Source organism: Otolemur garnettii, unplaced genomic scaffold, assembly GCF_000181295.1.
Source record: "Otolemur garnettii isolate 467f Iridium unplaced genomic scaffold, OtoGar3 scaffold00001, whole genome shotgun sequence".
Taxonomy (NCBI): domain Eukaryota; kingdom Metazoa; phylum Chordata; class Mammalia; order Primates; family Galagidae; genus Otolemur; species Otolemur garnettii.
Genome location: NW_003852396.1, coordinates 51,098,864 through 51,119,538, shown reverse-complemented (window position 1 = coordinate 51,119,538; position 20,675 = coordinate 51,098,864). Strand labels below are relative to the sequence as shown.

The 20,675-nt window shown below is 36.6% G+C and overlaps 1 protein-coding gene across 3 annotated transcripts in view; it reads right to left on the bottom strand.

Annotated features, from left to right (window-relative positions):
* The window catches only part of GAS2 (growth arrest specific 2), a 122,902-nt gene that overhangs the window by 47,372 nt on the left and 54,855 nt on the right, over positions 1-20,675 (bottom strand). For all 3 annotated transcript variants that reach the window (XR_002770850.1, XM_003781188.2, XM_023507574.1), the window contains exons 5-6: positions 15,094-15,235; positions 7,077-7,184 (exon numbers count right to left, since the gene is read on the bottom strand). Coding sequence is in view for 2 of the 3 variants with exons in the window: in XM_003781188.2 (XP_003781236.1) it covers positions 7,077-7,184; positions 15,094-15,235 (250 nt within the window). In the remaining variant the exon portion in view is untranslated. The remainder of the gene's footprint in view (positions 1-7,076; positions 7,185-15,093; positions 15,236-20,675) is intronic.

Sequence of the window (20,675 nt, the reverse complement as noted above, 5' to 3'; positions counted from 1 at the left end):
CTCAATAATCACTTCTCAACATTTATTTGTTATTATTACAGTTTAACATTATAAAATTAACAAAAATAATATAAAACTCATATTCTGGCGAAATAGCCACATGGCAGCTGAAAACCGTATATTCCCTTCCTGTTCTCCCCATTTAGCGCATTCTTTCCAAAAATTGGGACTTTTTTAAAATGCCAGGGGACGCGGGACAAATTGTTAAAAAGTGGGACGGTCCCGCCAAAAGCCGGCTGTCTGGTCACCCTACCTTAAGGCATTAGTTTGTAAGTATAAAATCTCATATGTTTTTACCCAACTGTGAAGTTCTGCTATGAAAATGTCTTGAACCAACATTAGTCTACTTTAAAAATATCTAGAATTAGCAAGAGACACCACCATAAGACTATATTGGTGATATGGGAGAATTACCTTCTGACTTCTACTAAAAAGATTATAATATGTATAATTCTAATCTGTTTTTCCTATTAAATGAGACAAAAGGATGAAGCATTTAGTCATCTAGTAAATCCCTGGTAAATACTGATTGATTATCACTATTATAATACAGTCAGATGAATACATTATGCCCATTTCTTTACATTAGGCACTATTGATTATGCATTTGTAATGACCTTTGTATTCTGAATATTTTTAAAGTATAAATGGTTTAAGGAACACTTGACTATCGTTGAGGCTTACATATTAGTGTATAAAAAAGAGGTATAGATAATCTTTAGAGGACTGGCTTTGTGAATAAAAGATCTGTGTTTAATAACATGCTCATGAGGAAGCTTGGAGTGAAATATGGTGCCAGCTTGAGAGTCAGGGCTTGAACTTTATTTACCACACTATTTGAGAAATTAAATTCCCTAAGATTTTATTTTTTCACCCCTAACAAAAGGACAAAAACAGTTTCCTAACTACATAGCAGGAAGGATTCTGTGACACAATACATAAATTACTTGATACAATGGCTGGCCACAAATGTTCCTTATTAGATTTTAATTGCCTTTCCTTTAAAGGTTTTCCAGTCATGTTCTTCAAAATCATTTCCAAATAGCATTTGAAATAAAAAATGAGTACAAATTCAATATTCTTTAGTCCCTTAAAATACATAGAGTTTAATTGTGGCACGATGTGGAGAGCTTTCATTTCAATGTAACTCTATATCATAACTTATTCAAATTTATTCAACTGATAATGTCTTTCCCAAAGTATATTTTCATAACCTCCCAGGATGGGATGATGCTTCTAGGGGGAAAAGAAGGATGGGAAGTAGACCATTTCTATTATTAAATAGTTCTGGGAAATGCAATATACCCCATTTCCATCCATTAGTATGTTGAGCCCTTCAAAAAATTCCCAGTAAAGAAATCAGTAAGGGGTGTCAATTTAAGAGTCAGACTGCCAGATCTGAACCTCAAACCCACCAGTGATCATTAGCTTATAACTTTGAGAAATGACTTAATCCCTGTGTCTCAGCTTCCTCACATGCAAACTGGAAACGGCAACAGTATCTCCCACCCTGAAATGGGAGGTTATAAAGAGATATGCCAAGGGGTCAGGTAGAAGCTAACAAAGTCAATTGGTAATAACCATGAAGTTACTACAGAAGACTGCTTTAACTTTTGCCATCTCTTATTTTCTTTATACATAATAACTCTGTACATCTTAGGCGATTATTATTCTTTGAGATGTACTTTGAACAACCCTAAAGTACACTATTGTAATTAAGGTAAAAAGTATTCATCACATTAGCGTCCAAAGTAGCAAAAAAACAGCCATTTCACATCCTTGATCCACTGGCTGCTATTTTGCTAGAAAGTTCTAGTAAGAGAACATTAGAGTAACTTTGTTAAGTGTGAAGATCTAACTCCCTGGATGTTCTACACATCAAAGCAATGCACACGCATCTCATGCATTAGCGCAAATCAGTTTATCCTATTGTGTATTTTCAAATCACTAAAAACTGATACCTAAACTGATACAATATTTGGAGACTTAACCATTAGCAGAGAGAAAACAGAGCACATGTGGTTCACTAATGGAATCTGCAAAGAGAAAGCACATTACCCAGGTAGCAGATAACCGTCCACGTTCCCTAGTGCTAATTCTCAACAATGTGAGTTTTCATTACCCAGGTAGTAGATAAATGTCCACATGTCTCCTAGTGCTAATTCTTAACAGTGTGACTTTTCAAAGTGGAGAGATAAAATGGTAACAAAAAATAGGAAGAGGTAAAATCTTCCTCCAAGGACACCTATGTTACAAGTAAGTTCAAACAACATGCAAAATCTCTAGTCTAAATAATATTATGGCTCCAGTAAACCTTCTTATCCCTTCCCAGAGATAGGAAAATTAGCAAAAGGACCATTCAAATGAGCACCTTGCTACTTAATCTGATGACTTTAAGAGGGCTTTTTACTTAGTCTCAAATCTGTAACTATATTTGGTTGCTGGTTTCTCTTAAGACTTTATATTTTTTAATATCATCAGAAATAAATACTGAACAGATAAAAGCATTCACAACTCTATGCCCTCAAAAATTAAAATCTGTTTTCAAATATTCCTATTTTCTTCAAGTTTTAATCGGATGAATAATCATGTAGTATTTCTACACAAAGCTATTTTATATGTAAATATAAATTTAAAAGCCTATGTTTCCATTTAATATTAAATCTGAGCATTGTCTACCATCATGACACAGAAGTCTTCAAAATTATCATTTTTTGTACCTTAATGATAATATTCTTCCATGATCAGACATGCAGATGACTTTCAATTGTGTTTTTGGTGCAAAAAACCTCTTCCTACATATAGTCATTTCTAAATATTAGCTTTCAAACTTGCACGCACATCACAAACACCTAGAGGGTTTGTTAAAACACAGGTAGCTAGGCCTCACCCTCAAAGTCTGATCCAGTGGGTGTGGGGAAGCCTAAGAGTTTTCATTTTTAACAAGTTACCCAGATGATACTGAAACTGTACATCTGGGTATTACTTTCAAAATCACTATTGGAGTAATTGCACAGAACATAGTCATCAAATTGGGGCTTATAAACAACGTAGACATTTTTATTGTATCTAAGACATATTTCTGAAATCCATTTTTATAAGCTCATTCAGATTTCTACTGCCAACTATTTGGTATTTGAAACTTAGATAGATACCAACCGATCGAATGAATAAAACAACATCAAAAATTCTTACTCCTCTTCCCTGAAGTCAAGATATTCATACTTAGATCCATCTATTTACATTTCAAAGATATGTATTATAGCTGAGCAGGAATAAAAATCTCTCTTACTGCAAGTTTTTATCATCACTGTCCAAATTCAAAAGCCATTGAAAAATAACTGAAATATTTATAGCTTGGAAGAGAGTCAATTTCCACCTGCACAAATTTAGACACAAATTAGCTACATATGATAATTTTTAAAAAATTACTCATTGGAAGGGTAAAGGGTAAAAATCCAGTATGGGGTTAAAAAATGTGGCTTTGAGAAATTGATTTTGATATGTTAGTAAAAAGAAAATTCCCATTTGTCAAGGGATTATTAGAATATATAACTAAAAACCATAGTTAAAAATCTCAGAGGTTTTTTCTCATATAAAGGTTTCTTTTTACCTGTGCAGATGTTAATCCCAGACCTTCAAGTGGAGATATAGAAACATATCTACATCAGCCCCCGGGTTATGAATTAGATACATTCTGTAGGTTTGTTCTTCAGCTGAATTTGTATGTAAGCTGAAACAGGTACATTTACCTGTTACCTGTAATAGCCTCCATTCATAAGTGGGACTTGCATGTCGGTCTGATGTTTGTAACTTGGGGACTGCCTGTGCATATGTACACATCAGATAGCTACATGTGCGAGGTATCTACTCACGCACTGGTTTCTAGAAATCCAGGGGTCAGATATACGCTTAGGGAAGACCTTCTTCAGAGAACTGTTTCCATGGCTATGAAATCTGCACACATTTTTATACGACTTGTAATTCTTATTTGTTGTTATTGTATTTGTGTAAACATATAAAATGAAGATATGTTCATATATGTACAAAATTATAAAACCACATATAAGTAAAGTTGTGAAGCATTGTCAAAAAACGTTGGAAGGTGGTTGGCAATGAAATTGTTCATCTAGCTCACGTTGAAAAGTGTAACTCAAGAGTAAATGCGTTAGATATAGGCTTGTGAAGACAGTCCTATCTTTTTGACTTTTCTAAGGGATAATTCTTTCTGAGTCAGTGTTTTGGTAAGTGTGTCATCTTAAAGAAAGAATGAAATCAACAGTCTTAATAGCCTTCCTGGACCCTGAATTGTTCTTTGTGTTGGACAGGCTCATTATGACCATTTGAACACATTTATGCTCTTGAGATAGATAACTGGGGGACACATGCTCAGAGACCATGTATATTTCACTGTCCATATATTTTATATATTCATATACTATATGTAAGTGCAGCCAAGTAAATATGACAATATGAGGTACCCTCAGCAAAGATGTGACACAGTTTAAAATATTCCCATGTTAAAAATGGAAGATTAAGAAATATGGCCCTATAAAGAAGATACAGTGAGATGGTCATTCATTTAGCGTATGTGAGAATTGACTATAGGCACTCTACTTCTTAATCCAGGTATTCAAAGCAACCACCTCAGTTAAAATATTAGCATTGAGAACCAGAAGACTATTTGAAAACCAGTTAAACACCTCTGAGATTTTGTAATAATCACTAGTTCCTTTCAATGAGCAGAATGACAATCAGTAAATACAGTCCCTACCATACACAAATCAAAAGTACTAGGAAAAGTGGGTATACATCAAGACATTTTTGGTTCATCCACTTAATGTAGAGGAGGAGGCAGGGAAAAAATATGTGATGCAGAGGACATATGACCAGCTTGTGAAATTCTCATTTCTAAGCCTCTAGAGATAACCAGAGAGACCAGAGGAGCCTTTTTAGAAACACTTTACTCCATTACAGTGGAAATGAACTCTTAGCAAGCCAAGGAATAAGAATTTCAATCAATATATGTTCATGAATATTTTCCTTTTTGAAAAATAGTTTGGGTTTCCAATGTAGGGAGTGATAGAAATTTTCCTTTTCAAAAAATTAAGTTTCTTTAAAGGGGCTAATTCCAAGGGAATATGTTACACAAGTGGTAAAACTGGGCAGGATGCTGTGGCTCACAGCTGGAATCTTAGCGCTCTGGGAGACTGAGAAGGGAGGATCACTTGAGGTCAGGGGATTGAGACCAGGTGGAACAAGAATGAGACCTCCCATCTCAACTAAAATACAGGCAGTGACACCTGTAGTCTCAGCTACTTGGGAGGCTGAGGTAGGAGGAGAGCTTGAGTCCAAGAGTTTGAGGTTGCCGTGAGCTATGATCACACCACTGTACTTTAGCTGGAGTGACAGAGTGAAACTTCGTTTCAAAAAAAAAATTTTTTTAAAGGTAAATTTGCAAAAATAAAGAAAGTAAATGATTTAAAACACATAGTAGCATAATGGCACAATTTTCTGGGCCAGTGAATAATCACATCACAGTTAACTCTCTTACTGGTAGCTCACATAGGACATCGGAAGTTATGAAACCACGTGTGCACAACACGCTCTGATGCATTAAATTTAAATCCTATCACTAAGAAAACTTGCTGCAATTTTTCAGTAAAGCAAATCTCACTTTATCTGTGATAATACATGAATATATTCAACCAAGAGAAAAACATTTTATGAAGAGAAAAATAGAACATAAAAACCCTCATATACTAAATACAATACAAATTTGTACTAGTCACAAATATGAGAATTGATTTCTTTAATAAATGATTAAATATGGAAAATTGGACACCAATACACGTAATATATATTTTGCTTAATGTTATTAGGTTACATTAGAGGGAAATTTATTTACTTTGTTAATCATATGTTTTATTAAAACTTCTATTATATAAAGTAGTAATTATTTAAATAAACAGATCCCTGTGTTTTGAGTCTAAACTTAAGGGTCTCATAGTCTAAAGGAGGCTGATTCTCAACTGAGAATGGCCAACCTGGTAACATTTAAATCACTGTTATTTAATGTATTATAGTAAAAGCAGGCAGATTGACCAAAACAAATTTGTTTTTCTGCAATAAGTAACAAAAATGCAATAAGCCACCCAGACACCTGTTTCCCTAGTGAGGTCATTCACCCAAAATTTGTTTTCAAATGTCTAATAATATTATCATAGCCCCTTTATTGTCATTACAAAGCAGAATAGCAATTTCCTGGAAATTATAAAAAAATCAGTAAATATTGAGCTAAAATTAGGTTAAAATACAAAATGATGGACACCTTAGTTTAAGGCCAAATTATCAAACTTTTCTCAAATACTTATTGCAGCGACTTAAAAAAAGAACTGTCATACAATAAATTTCAGTCCAAAGTAGAAATTTTAAAAACTTCATGCTGACATTTCTATTGGTCCATCACTGATTTCTACAGTGGGAGAATGTGTATTGATTATACTCGATGTATATTCAATCATTCTATTCTATTAAGTAAGAAGACATTTTTAACTTATTAATATGAGAGAAGAATGCATTTAAAAAAAAATATGAACCCCTGTTCTTTAAGAAATGACTAAAATATAAGACAGAAAAATACTTTTATGACTAAAGGTAAGTTTCTGGTATTATATCAGTGCTATTTTTTTCATTTTCTTATTTTTAAAAAGAATTCTTCATCTTAGCAAATATCACATTTTGAGAGGTTAAAATTCATTTGATTATTGCAAAACAAATCACGGGTGAAAAGCACCTTTCCTGTATTTGATCCCTGTGATCTTGCTGGGGAGTATGATCTCTTTTGTGTACATGTGCTTGTCCATAGGTAAAAGGTAAAAGGCAGTTCTATTTATTTAGGCCCGAGTAGGACATTAAAATGTATTCTTTAAACAGTATTCCTACCTTGCATTGTTAATCCACCCATAAGCACTGTAAAGATATGCTGCTTCGTTACCTATCATAATTTGTTGTCAGCCCCAACTCAAATTGAGTTCCATAAAGAACAAGGTAACAAGTGAAAAGTACAACTTTACCCTAATGAAGAGGATCTTTTCTCCCACTCGGTATCTTCCTTGGGAGAGTCGCTCCACACAGAACTTAGCTGGGCATTTGCAAGGAGGATCTTCAGAAATTCGTTTCACCTGAAATAGAAGAGCAGACAAGTTCATTTTCCTTAACCAGGTTCCATTGAGGTTAATTTGTTTCAAAAGCTCTGAGGTCCCTGGACCATTAATGATTTTAAACTTGTTCTGTATCTATGGATGTGACGTGAGCACGGGGATATGATACTAAATCCTAAGTTTGGAATGGGAAGGTTCTACACGTCTAAAGATATCTTCTGAAGCCCATGATTACACTACGGCATACGCTGGGTAATAACACTCATGATGTGCAGAATAACAGTAAGGATATCAACTGGGACTGCAGAAATAATGAATAATGAGCTAGGTTTTCATTTATGGAGAGTTAAATAAAGGCCATGCACGTTGGTCTGTCAAAATAAATCTATTGAGAATTCAATGAAATCTATCTAAAATACGATGTACGTGAAATATCCATATGGTAAACTATAATAGAACATGTTAACATAGAGTATGTTTTCTCAGTATGGTTTCAATTATGTTAATTTTATCCAGTTTCAAAATAAATGAGAACAGATTTTTTTTTTTAAGGAGACTATTGTTTCCTCTTATTTTGAACTCTAAGATATTCTCTGAGAGGTCAAGTCTCTTTCACAAGCTGCACCCTGAAATTCTTTCAGTAGTTCTCAGTGGTTCCCACTTTCTAAATCCTACTTATGTGACCATGCCTTACGATTTATGTGTGTATTATGGAATCTGTGTCTGAATATCAGAGTTTTATCCCCATTTTTCCACCCACTCTTCAAAAATACATGAACGATGATTATAAACTGTTGTGATTATTGGAAGATAATATGATAGTCCCTGATTTTAGGAATAATTTTATATTTTCCTTGACTGGGAAACTGTCATTTTATGTTTCATGACTGTCTGCTTTATAACAAACCAACCAACCCAAAACAATAATCTCTTGTGTTTTGAAGAAAAGTTTCCATGGAAGAAACAGAAAACTGAATGAGCTGGATAGAACACAGGCTCTGAAGAAATTGGCCTGGGATTTCCACACCCAAATCCTTCCACACACATGTCTTGGTGCTTAGAGTTATGTCACAAAAGAAATTTAATTGTTCTTTCAAATAATTCAAGGTCTGACTTCAATCAGCCTTCTGCTAAGTAAAAACTGTGTAAGGAGTAACACAAGAACCAATTTGCATGTTGGCATAAACAACTGGGTTTCTCTAGAAGAGAGAGGTCCCCAAAGCGTGAAAGCTTAGCACAACTGAGGAAAGATTAGAAAAGGTGGAGAAATACTGAAACAAAATTTATCTTAAAAACTATATAATTATGTCACAATGAAGATATATACAAAAAGAACAAACAGTATTTTGGGGGTCAATGATGAGAGAACCAAGTTTAAGTTATGTATTTTCAGCACTTCCTCCTGCCATCCCTAACTGTGCCCACATATAAAACTACAACTCTTGGCACTTATTTCTATTACAGCATATCGTATCTCAGTTATTGGTTAACCTTAATGCCTCCTTGCGAGATTGAGTTACTTGTGGGGTAAGATAATAGTTCATTATATTTTAAAACTACAATAACTTAATGGTAAACAAGAAGCAGTCAATAAGTGCATATTGATGACATAAATGAATTCAAGCATGGATCTAAACAAGGTACAGAGAGACATGAGTGAAAGCGACTAAGACTGGATTCAAAGAACCTTAGAGATGCTTTCAAAATGAAGAAAAAAGAAAAATGAAGAAGCTGTCTAACCTTAAATTAATGATTAGGCTCACGACTTTGAATGCTGAGCTTTTCCTATCATATCATACTTGGCCCATAGATACATCCACCTCAGACCTCAGTATTAACAGACAACAGAGTTCTGTCCCTAGAGATTTGGGGGTTTTTTTGGACAGAGTCTCATTCCGGGCTCTGGGTGTCCTGTCCTGGCATTATAGCTCTCACAGCAACCTCAAACACCTGGTTTCATGTGATTCTCTTGCCTCAGCTTCTTGAGTAGCTGGGACTACAGACATGCACCACAACACCCAGGTAGTTTATTCTATTTTTAGTAGAGACCAGGCCTCAAACTCCTGAGCGCAAGCAATTCACCCGCCTTGGCCTCCCAGAGTCCTAGGATTATAGGCATGAGCCACAGCACCCACCCAGGGGAGACATTTTGAAAGCTTTTTCCTGCACAGGATGGTGATAAGAAAATGAGAAGCATTAAATTTGGCTAAGGATGATGCCGCCATTCCATTCCAATAAAGCAGAACCACATTCTGGGGTGGGAGTCCTAGGACCCATGAATATGTCTGTATGTGTTGTTCCCAGTGTTTGCCTATGAACATCTCTTTCTATATTTGTTTATAAAATGTGTTTAAAATATAAGTAGGTATATACATAAATTAAGTTTCCTTATCACTACAAATAAGGGCTTCCATGAAAAAAATCAAGAACCCAGGAAGGGAGGGGGAGGGAAGAAGAAGTGGGAGGGAAGTTTTGTTCCTCCACAGGAAAATCAGACAGACAGTGTCACAAACGCATGTGGCCTGAGGCAAGAACTTTTAGGAGGATCATTCCTGAAGCAATTTTGCTGCCACATAGTTACTGAGCAAATAATTCATTGGTGTTCAAGTGGTTCTTCCACCAAGAACCGGCAATCACCAGTGTGTACGGAAAGCATTTCCGTCTTTCAGTGCTCTTAGACAAAACACAGAAACTGTTGGTATCAAACGAAGTAAAATACAGGAAACGTTTTCTCAAGTGGCCTGCCCTTCTCTCATGCATTCCTAGCTTTGAAAATGAGCTTGGATTTTACAAATCAAGGGCTTTTTAAAAAATAGTTGTGTGAGAGGAGGAAGCAGAAATGGAAGAGACAAGGCCAGATTGTGGGCAGTGGAAATACAGCGTCAAGTCAACAGAGGCTGATGACATCTGCGCGTCTCACATTACCTGGGGATAAGTCAGCCTGGCAGGTGTTCTGTTTGGGGCCAGGATCCCAGCCAGCTTTCTGCTGAAATGGGATTTCGAGAGGAGCCTGCTTGCTCAGAATGACACTATCTCTCACCCCCAGACTGAGGAAGCTGATGGAGAAGAGGAAGAAAGCAAGAATGCCTCTCAGAACTGTATTCAGCTCATTGTGTGGGAACCAGCCCGGCGTGAGGGACGGTAAGGAGAACTGAACCGGACCCCACCGCGTTATCGCGGCTGAATCGCTCTATCCGGACATCTGCAGAATAAATTAACCTGAATACACGCCACTGGGTTTCTTTCATGATATCTTGATTAAAGAAGGTCAGAGGCAGTATTCACAGAAAAGGTCACCTATTTTGTGTTTATTCTCTGCTATTCCCCGATCAAACAAAGAAATGTAAGAAACACTGAAAGTTTCAAAGCGGCGGTCACTGCTCCGACTGTTCCCTGGAGCATCACAGCTCAGGACACGCTCGCTTCTCTTTCTTTGCTTTTCATCTTTTTCCATTTTGTTCATTTTCTCTTTATTTCTCCTGCTCCTTTTCCTTTCTTTTTTGTGAGTGTAGCTAATTGCTTCACCAGAGTATAAATAGCCAGTATTCTCAACTAAACACAGGAACTTTGCAAGCAATCTCTATTTTATAACCCTCTTCTAAACTACACGTTGGGGTGCATCAGTTTCAGCTCCCAAACGCTGTCTATGCCCCATGGACAGTGATGCAGTTGCCACAGGAACCACTTCCTTTTTCTATTGGACACATGAAGTTCCCATCTAAACCATTAGCGAGGCTCAAATGACTATTCTCCCTGCTCCACTGTTCCTGAAATAAAACACTTCAGTAAAAAACCATCATTTACACAGAATGCAAAGAGTTCAGTCAAGTTTTCCCCAAGGTAGAATGAAGGGAACTGTAAAAAACTTCTGTGCTTAACTCCATTTGGAAAATCTCAGGTCAAGCCAGATTGTCTAAGGAACTCACCAAGGCCTCTGGAATGCCAAAGTGTATTGCCAAACTCGAGGAAGGGACAGAGCACCTTCTATTTCTCAAACTAACCTAACCATGAACTTCTTTTCCCCATGGGATATCTGGAGGTGTGTTGGATTAAATATTCCTTGAAAAATACTGGTTTAAAGACTTGTAGAACATGCTATTCTAGCTGGTAAATATACAGAAATATCCAGTTTGTACTGTATTTTCTAAATTCGATTAAAACCCCTCAACTAAATAGATGGTTATGTTCCCAGACTCCTGTAAGCATCACGAAAGTGCAGGATCCTCCAAAATCCCTTCTATGTCTCTGGCTGAGAGAGCAGCAGGTGGAGCAGGAGAGAACCACCATCCACGCCTGACTGCCTTCCCGGCATATGGCACGACCCTATCTCTTTCTCTTTTTTTTTCTGAAAACTATTGGTGAAAAATTTTCCTAAATGCTTGTTGTGGTTGTTTCACTACCTTTTCACCCAATCCCCTTTTTTGGCCCCTTCTCAAGAATAAAGAACAGACAAGTAGAAGACAAAGTGGGAAAGAAAGAGAACCCTTGCAGCCACTTCTCCAGGTTCTGGACATAAGCGGCTTCAACTGGCCATATCTCCTCCTTCTACAAAGCTGCAGCAGAACTGAGAAGTTCATGCATTTCCAGAGCACAGGTTGTTCCGGATAAACAGAATAAGGGAGAAGATTTTATTTTATTTTTTTCAGTTTTTGGCTAGAGCTGGGATTGAACCTTCCACCTCCTCCGGCATATGGGGCCAACACCCTACTCCTCTGAGCCACAGGCACTGCCCAGGGAGAAGATTTTTTAAACTTTAATTACCTGCATTGATCATTTATCCGATAGACATGGTACCAGACAGATGGAGATTAATAAAACATCATCTTTGTCTTTGAGAATAAAGTCTGCACCTTGAGAGGAATGGATCGTGTCCCCAAATGCAAATGCCCCATTGAATATGTACAAATACTTGAGGCACCAAGGAGTAATTTGTCATTTTACCTGGAAGGAGAGGTGCCAAGGAAATTTTACACAGGAGGTAATATAATCTGAATTTTAAAAAGAGAAAAGGTTATTGAAAGTAGATTTAAAATGCGTTTAGGCAGAAGATGAAGAAAGAAACAATGGCTATGAAAAAATTCAGAGATTAATCCAGAGGACAAAAGGGCTGGGATGCACACTGTGGGCCAGAACGTGGGTGTCATACGTGACATACCAATGATTCTGGGATTTACTCTGGATGTTTTAGGGAGCTATACATAACTTTAATAGAATCTGAACTGCATTTAGTTAAGTCATTCTGTTAACAGTGATATTTGTAGAAACATTTCCAGAATGGAGAGGTCAACAGCGTCTACTGCCAGGAAGAGATCTCATAATTTGAGCACTGCATTAATTCTTTGAATTCATTAATTTAATAAGAGGTTAAGGGAAATATTGGCCAGATACTCCTTGGTGATCTGGGACCCGGAATATAAATAAGGCTTTAAAAATGAATGGAGGAGATAGCTGAGAATGGACTGAAAGCACGTATCGTAGCACCAGAAAAACGCATTTATAAGAGATAGACCAAAGGAACTCCTGAGCCTAAAGTAAGTCTAATCAAAAAGAGTAATTCAGAAAGAAGAAAAATTGTTCTCATCAAGGTATAAGCAATGCATCATTATTTACTATTAAAAGTTATTCAATTTGCTTACTACCTAAAAAAGAAAGGAAATATTATAAAAACCAAGGTATCTGACCAGCCCTTAAAAACAGTCTGTGATTTAAAAATCCATTTAAGTGGCACTAAATTAAAATGTATCACCTATTCTTTATGTCCTGAGTGAATCAATTACCCAAAAGAAACTCAATTAAACTGGTGTTGTCCAAGATATCTTTTTAGGGCCTAAGTTCAAGTTTGTTGCATTTAACACAAACAGCAGTTTTTAATCCATCTGACACTTTGTTATGTATCTGCTCATCTATAGCTGCGACATGGTTTATAGTTTCACATGGAAAAAAGATGGGTAAATCTTTTGTTCCATATCTTCTAGCATCGATCAGCCTTTTCTCTAGCCCTTTTTGGTTTAGATTCTATAAGCAGTGTTTTCCAACCTTTATCTCACGGCACACTTGAACCTATAGTTAAACTTCTACTGCACACGTAAATTAATGTTGATCATAAAAAAGAGTGTTAAAAAGAACACACTTACTGTGCTTTGAACTTCTTTTGAAAATAATTTAATTGATGAGCTTTACAACTGTCACAGCAGTTTTTTTTTTCCAGTCTGTATTATTTATTAAGAGAAATCAAACCTTTAAAAGAGTCAAAAAACTCTTTTATATATACTGAGGGTTTATTAAAACCATCCATCCTGAATTGGACATATAGAACATTTACTGCAGAGTTTCTATTGAGGAAATATTTTGAATCTCTAGTAAGAAAAACAATCAGAATACAAAGCCGTACAATAATTATGATTTTATGCGATACACGGCATGCCAGTGTGCCACAGTACACGCTGGGTGAAAAGCACTGCTCTACAGAGACAGAAACTCTCAGCGACCAACCTAAGCAAACCAGCAGTCCTCTTTCATCCCGTCTGTTTTGTTTTGTTGCAGTTTTTGGCCTGGGCTGGATTTGAACCCACCACCTCCAGCATATGGGGATGGCGCCCTACTCCTTTGAGCCATAGGCGCCACCCCCATCCTTCTTGTTTTTATGGCTGGTACTGTGGTTGGTGCTAGTTTCTAAGAACTCTCCCAAGATATGTGAGACCCATGTCAGTCTGATGCCCCTGGTCTTATTATTTTCTATAAAATTCATAAGCAAATACAACTTCACAATGCAGACTTTATATGAACAACACCCCCAGACACCTGTGATTTCTCTCCTTTATTAATATTTTTCACATTTGTGCTTAAAATGTATGTGTATGGTGGGGTAGGCATACACATGATCAAGTAACCAATTATCATCACCTGTAACTACTTACTAGCCCACTGGGTAGCCTGAGAGTTTTAATTCGCCCTGTTTGCTGTTGAACCCAGAAACCTCTCACTATGGTTATATCTAGGGTGACCAGACGTCCCGCTTCTGGTGGGGACAGTCCCAATTTTTAACAGTTTGTCCTGCATCCCACAGCGTTTTATAAAAGTCCCAATTTTGGGGAGGAATGCACGAATGGGTGGGAGAACAGTAAGGGAACATACGGGTTTTGGCTGCCATGTGGCTATTTCGCCAGGATATGAGTTTTATACTATTTTTATTAATTTTATAATGTTAAACTGTAATAATAACAAATAATTGTTCAGAAGTGATTATCAAGAACTGCTTATCAAAGTTTGCATTGTTGTCAGGCCCCGCCCCCCATCAATGGTGTCCCACTTTACCAATGTTAAAATCTGGTCACCTTAGTTATATCATTAAAATTATTCCTAACTGCCAAAAAACATGACTCAAAAATCTTCCCTGCCTGCCCTCCCTTTTTCCCTCCCTTCCCCTCCTCTCCCCTCCCCTCTCTTCAGCAGGTTACTCAACTTCCTGTTTCCATTTCCTCAGTATGGAACTGGCCTTTGAGACACAAAACATATGAAATGCAATGACGGACCCTGTCTGAAAGCAGGTGGTCCTTAAGGGCAGTTGTCTTCTCTGCCCCTGTTTGCTTTCCCTTCTTTAACAGTTCTCAAGCTCTTTCACCTCAGGGTTCTCATCTGTGAAAGGAGGACTCAGGGTCCAGTAACAATGAGGTTTAGGTGTTTTCAAATACAAGTTTTAGGAAGCTGATTTATTAGCCAAACATTTTAGATAATACTCAGCAAAAGTATGTGACATTTTCTTTTAAAAGACTGGCTTGGTTTTGATACTCACAATGTATTGCAGGACTACGTAAAAGCATTTCCACTGAGGTGTAAAATGTATTTTCAAGAAATTGAAATAGGTAAAGGTCCCACGGATATGGCGCTGTAGGGAAGGTGTTGAGCAGGGCGTCGGAGGCATTTTACTTACTGCATCGTCCAGTAAGTTTCCTGTACTCTTTTTTCCAGAAGATTTTGATGAAGGAGAAGGTGAAGGAGAAGGAGCAGACAGTGTTTCTTCTTGTTCAATCTCTTTTTCCAATTTTATCAAGCCAGGAGGCTCCACACCATACCTTTTAAGAGATACACTATCGTTATGGTTATATATGTATAACATAAAATTATCGCATATTACAGTTGATTATGAACCTTTAGCAGCAAATGGCTGACTTGCAAAAACAAAATCCACATTTCTAGCATTAAAATGCTAAGTTCTTAAAGTTTTGGCCTTTTCAGCAGGGAGACATGTGTAGAATGGTTGTGCTTGTACATGTGTGCACATATGAATGAATACATATACCATGTTATAAATAAATAAAAAATACTCAATATAATACATTAACAAATCAAAAACATATAGAACCATTAAAATTTGATCTTCAGCTTTTCCGTTTATCAGCTTTAATGACATTAAGGCTGCTTTGAATGCAAGCTTGCTAAAATAGACATAAAATCAGTGTCAGAGTCAAGTTTGAAATAGTTCCAGAACAATGCACTATAGTCCCAGCATCATAGGTTATGCTCTTAGGAACAACAAAATAAAAACACATATATTACTATTGGGAAAGAAAATGAACAGAGAGGAAACAGAGAAATAATTTAGAATAATAATACATAAAAAAGTGGATTATAAATTATATATGGCGAATGCCATAAAAGTTTAAAGGGAGAGATGGAGTTGCTATCAGCGATTTCTCACAGTCATAATTTTCTTAAGCTAAATATAAAATTAGATTTAATTTCCTAGATATAAACTGTACCGACATAGGGAAGGCTGAAGATAATTCTAGAATTTGAGATTTGTGAAGAATTTGGGGATCACTGAGTTACCACTTTAATTTTTACAGATAGGAACACAGACATAGAGAAAGAAGGTACGTAATTAGCTAGGGGCAGGGTAAGGACTGAAATGCAGGTTTTCTGCCTTCAGGGTAGACACCATTTTCCCCCGCCTGTTAGAAAGGAGAGAAAAAAGTCACTTGGAGATTTAAAAAGAGGCTATGGACAATCTACAAAGTAAATGATCTATAGGCAGAGAATGTGTTGACAATACATTTAGTACCTTTGATTGAATAGTATATGAAAACATCATCAAATGAAAACCGTAGGTGATTGCCCTGTTCTAATGGCTTGTTACTTGAACTGACACTTTTACACACATCTTCAGCACACACTTCGAGGGGTAAGCAATTTCCCTGCTCACAATGTTTTATGCTGTACTGGGGTCTCAAGTAGTTTAATCTTGGATTTCTCTGCTTCATTCCCCACTCCTTTCCAAATAGATGAAGGGATTTATCACCTTAGTAAATCTCAGAATAAACTGAGCTCTTCTTCCAGGGAGGACACTGCTTACGGGGAGCCATCTCTGAGGACCCTGGCCAGGACTCATCTTTCCTTATAACTGGCTAGTGACTTGACCTAACTCAGGAGTTCAGTTAAAGGCAGTAAGCATGTCTGTCAACGTGTACCTTCATAGTTACAAAGACGATGTTTGACGTATTTCAGATGTCACTTTCAAATTCTGTGGAAATTTTAATGGCTATGCTTTAATATTGTTAGAAGGAATCAAAATAGTATACATTACATGTCCAATAGTGTCTGACCATGGTGCCACTTCTGAGATTGCCATTCAGATATTTGACACATCAAGGCTTGCACAACCAGAAAACTAGCCCTAAGACACTGCTGCCAAAGGTTTGGATTTTTTTTTTTTTTTTTTTTAAGACAGAGCCTCAAGCTGAGCCCCTGGGTAGAGTACCATGGCTTCACTGCTCACAGCAACCTCCAACTCCTGGGCTCAAGTGAGTCTCCTGCCTCAGCCTCCCAAGTAGCTGGGACTACAGGCGCCCACCACAACACCCGCTATTTTTTGGTTGCAGCCATCATTGTTGTTTGGTGGGCCTGGGCTGGATTCGAACCCGCCACCTTAGGTGTATGTGGCTGGCACCTTAGCCGCTTGAGCCACAGGCGCCAAGCCACATGGATTTCTTTAATGTATTATTCCACCAAATGAGATCACATTAGCCTCAAAAGTAAGGTGTTAGTAAGATAAAAAGTAGTATAGGGTGGTGCCTATGGCTCAAGGAGTAGGGTGCCAGCCCTGGCCAAAACTGCAAAAAAAAAAAAAATATATATATATATATAATATTTATATATATATATACATATATACTACTTTATATGTAGTGGTATTATTACTACTTGTATTATGTTTGTTACAAAATAATTTGTATTAGGCATTCTTTTTTTTTTTGGCAGTTTTTGGCCGGGGCTGGGTTTGAACCCGTCACCTCTGGCATATGGGGCCTTTGAGCCACAGGTGCCACCCTGTATTAGGCATTCTTTAACAAAATGTGTTAGAATTCTAGATTATCAGAAACCTCTCAGTCCTGGAGGTTAGCACACCACCTTCTACCTCTAGCCTTGCTGCTAACTCACCAGATGAACTTGGGCAGGTGACCCTTTTTAATCTCTCTGGCCTTTTTTGGATTCTTAGCTCTATCAAATAGAAAATTTGGTTATATTTAATGTTCTTCAGAGAATAATATAAACTTAGTAGTGAAGCCAGAGGAACTTAACTAGAAGTCGCAGCCAATTAAAAGTCAATCATCAGTGAAAACATCATCTTCGAAAGTATATTTTAGCTCAATTGGAAAATATGATTTCATTCGGTAATTGTAGATGGATTCATGCCATCTTTCAGGAACACATTGCATAATTTTTTTTTTTTTTACAAAGTGAAATAATAAATATGCTCTTAGAGTAACAACAAGCTCGACTTCATGGCCAATACAAACACAGCAGACTAGGTCAGAATAAAATGGGTACCACAGTCACACATGGAAAACCTCGTCCTGGAGGGTTTTCTTTATCTGGGAATCCTGATCAGCTATGCCACTGAACACAGAAAATCAGCACTAAGTCCCAAATTTCTGCTGATGTGGCTTTTGGAGACTTCAAACCGCCTAAGGTATAGTCAGCCGGTCCAGAAATGTACACTTAATACGACGTACTGGCTTCCTGTCTGTCTGGAGATGTCAACAGGCCGTAAATCAAAAAATCCCCCTTGGGTTGGGGGCCAGCACCTGCAAGCCAACTTAGTCATCAAATATGTCTTTTCAGTGTGTTCTCCAAAAGCCTGCTTCATTCTGGATTCTGCAGTTAACTCCACAGCACTTCGGATTTCTATTTTGTCTGTGAGCTTTCACAAATTTATACTGTTTTCCATTCTTTTCCGACTACAAGACCTTAGAGTTTTAGAAGTAGCTAGATTTTCTAGTTATCAAAACTACAAAAAAAAAAAAAAAGAAAAGAAAAAGGAATAAATTAATTAAAAAATAGAGTAGAAGCAGGTAGCTGTTCTCAATCTGAAATTTAAGAGATCAAATAGGTCGATTCACTAAAATCAGTCCTCATACCCTAGTGATATAAAAGTAGGGTGAACATGTAAAGGGCAACATTGTTATTGTCATTTATTATTATTATTATTGTTTAAAAAAATAGCAAAGTGCTAGGAAAGGGCTCTTATGTCTAACGACTTTAGGAGGAGAGTCTGGGAATGAATTCCCATTTTCCTAGCAGCCTGACACAGCTTTGGGCATTGATCTAGATGAAATAATTGAGTCCGAAAACTGAGCCCTGAGCTAGAAATTGTACTCAAAGCACTTAATAGACTATAGTTTTCAAACAAAAGACATCTGGAGCCTATCGTAGCAGGAGTAGAGGAATGAATTTTATACTCAAATAAGAGAAATGCTTCCTTGTTAAGGCATGTTTATAGATATATGCAAGATAACTTTTGCCCCACTTATCTTTTGTTTTAAAACAATTAAAAGATAGGATAGATTTGGAAATAAATTTCAACCACGTCAAAGTATATGATATTCTTAGCAGTTAGTTCAAGTGCTTTGGGTAGAGTGAGTCAAGTAATAATCTTTATCTAATGTTTTCTTTTTTTTCTTTTTACTAACCTTGTCTTTTATAAGACCATAGATTGTAATGGGAGATTAAAAAAAAAATGTTCACAAAGTATATTTCTTTGGAATGGTCACAATTGTTCCAAGTCAAAGAAGTACTAAAAAATATAAATCATAAAAATCTCCACTATGATGTTGATTATTGATTATAGCCCCAAACCAAAATATCAAAAGTTTTTTATTATCATAAAAATAATCTTAACTGCACAGTCTGTAAATGTGTTGAATTCACAGTATTTTTTTTTTTCAGGATCAATATCAAAGTATTGTCACGAAAAGTATCTTTGAGGTTTTATTAACTTCCTTTTGCTGAGTGTTTTGCTTTTCACAAGATAAACACATACTTTGTGTTCAGAAACTGACATATTTCTGAACGATTAGCAGAGGGATTTCACTTTTCAGTGATGATAACTCTATTTAGTTGAAATGAAAGAAAGTTTTACCCATGAGAACCAACATAAGTGGTCTCATTCTCCCATCACAGAACTCAGAAACGTCCACAGCTCCCAAAAGAGTTTCACTAAGTATCCCAAGACAGAAAAACACAGCAGAAAATCAGAAACTGTCTGGGAATCATTTCTGAAATTATGTTGATGCTTTTAAAATGACAGGCAATTTGGAGAAGTAAATGTTTAGAATCAAATGTAAGAAAGGATCATGTAACCGTGATCAAAAAAAGTCTCCACCAGATAACACGACTGTAGTTGTGATTTTATTATGGTCAAAAGTCATCTGCAGTGTGTGCAGAGTAATCTTGTAATTATGGAGAGCTCTCCCATAATCACTTCTAGTTTTGGATAAAGCTGTTTTAACTCATTAATTTGTGTAATGTCCCACAGAGGAATGGGGAAAGGAGGAAGCACAAATGTAAGTATTTAGATATAAGTTTAATGTATCTAAAGTAGAATTTAAGAGTAAAATTGGATTGAAGAAATTAATTTCCATTTTTTCTCTCAACTTAGGCTTTAACACAAAAGTTAGGTAATAAAATGTGGGTTATTGGGTTTCTGTTTGTAAAGTACTAATGAACTTCCATCAAAATAAATCATCAATGCATACCAAGAGAAATTTAAACAGACATTCATACTTAAATGTTCAATCTCTCCAGTTGGCATTCAAATGTTTAATATCATGCTGCATACAGCCACAAAAATGACACCATTAATTATCTATGAGTATATTTTTTTATTGAAAGTATATAATACTTCACACCACTCAAGTAGGGTAAAGAGGATAAAAGGCCAAGTTTACAAACTTTTGGTAAAATCAGTAATTGAACTTTTTTTAACGTGGGTAATCACTGCTCTTATCAGGCTGCCTGGTCATAGAGCATGATCTGAAATGGAGCAGCCCAAAATCACGAATTTAAAATATTTGGGTATGGGAAACTCTTCACATGGTGCTGCTCCTTGATACCAATTAGACTGTTATGATTTCCTGTTAACCAAGGCTTTTAATTTGGTTTATTCCCCAAGACAAGGGGCAATTTATGGTAGATTCGGAGCTGGAGAAGAGGTGATTTTTTACGAGTATTTTG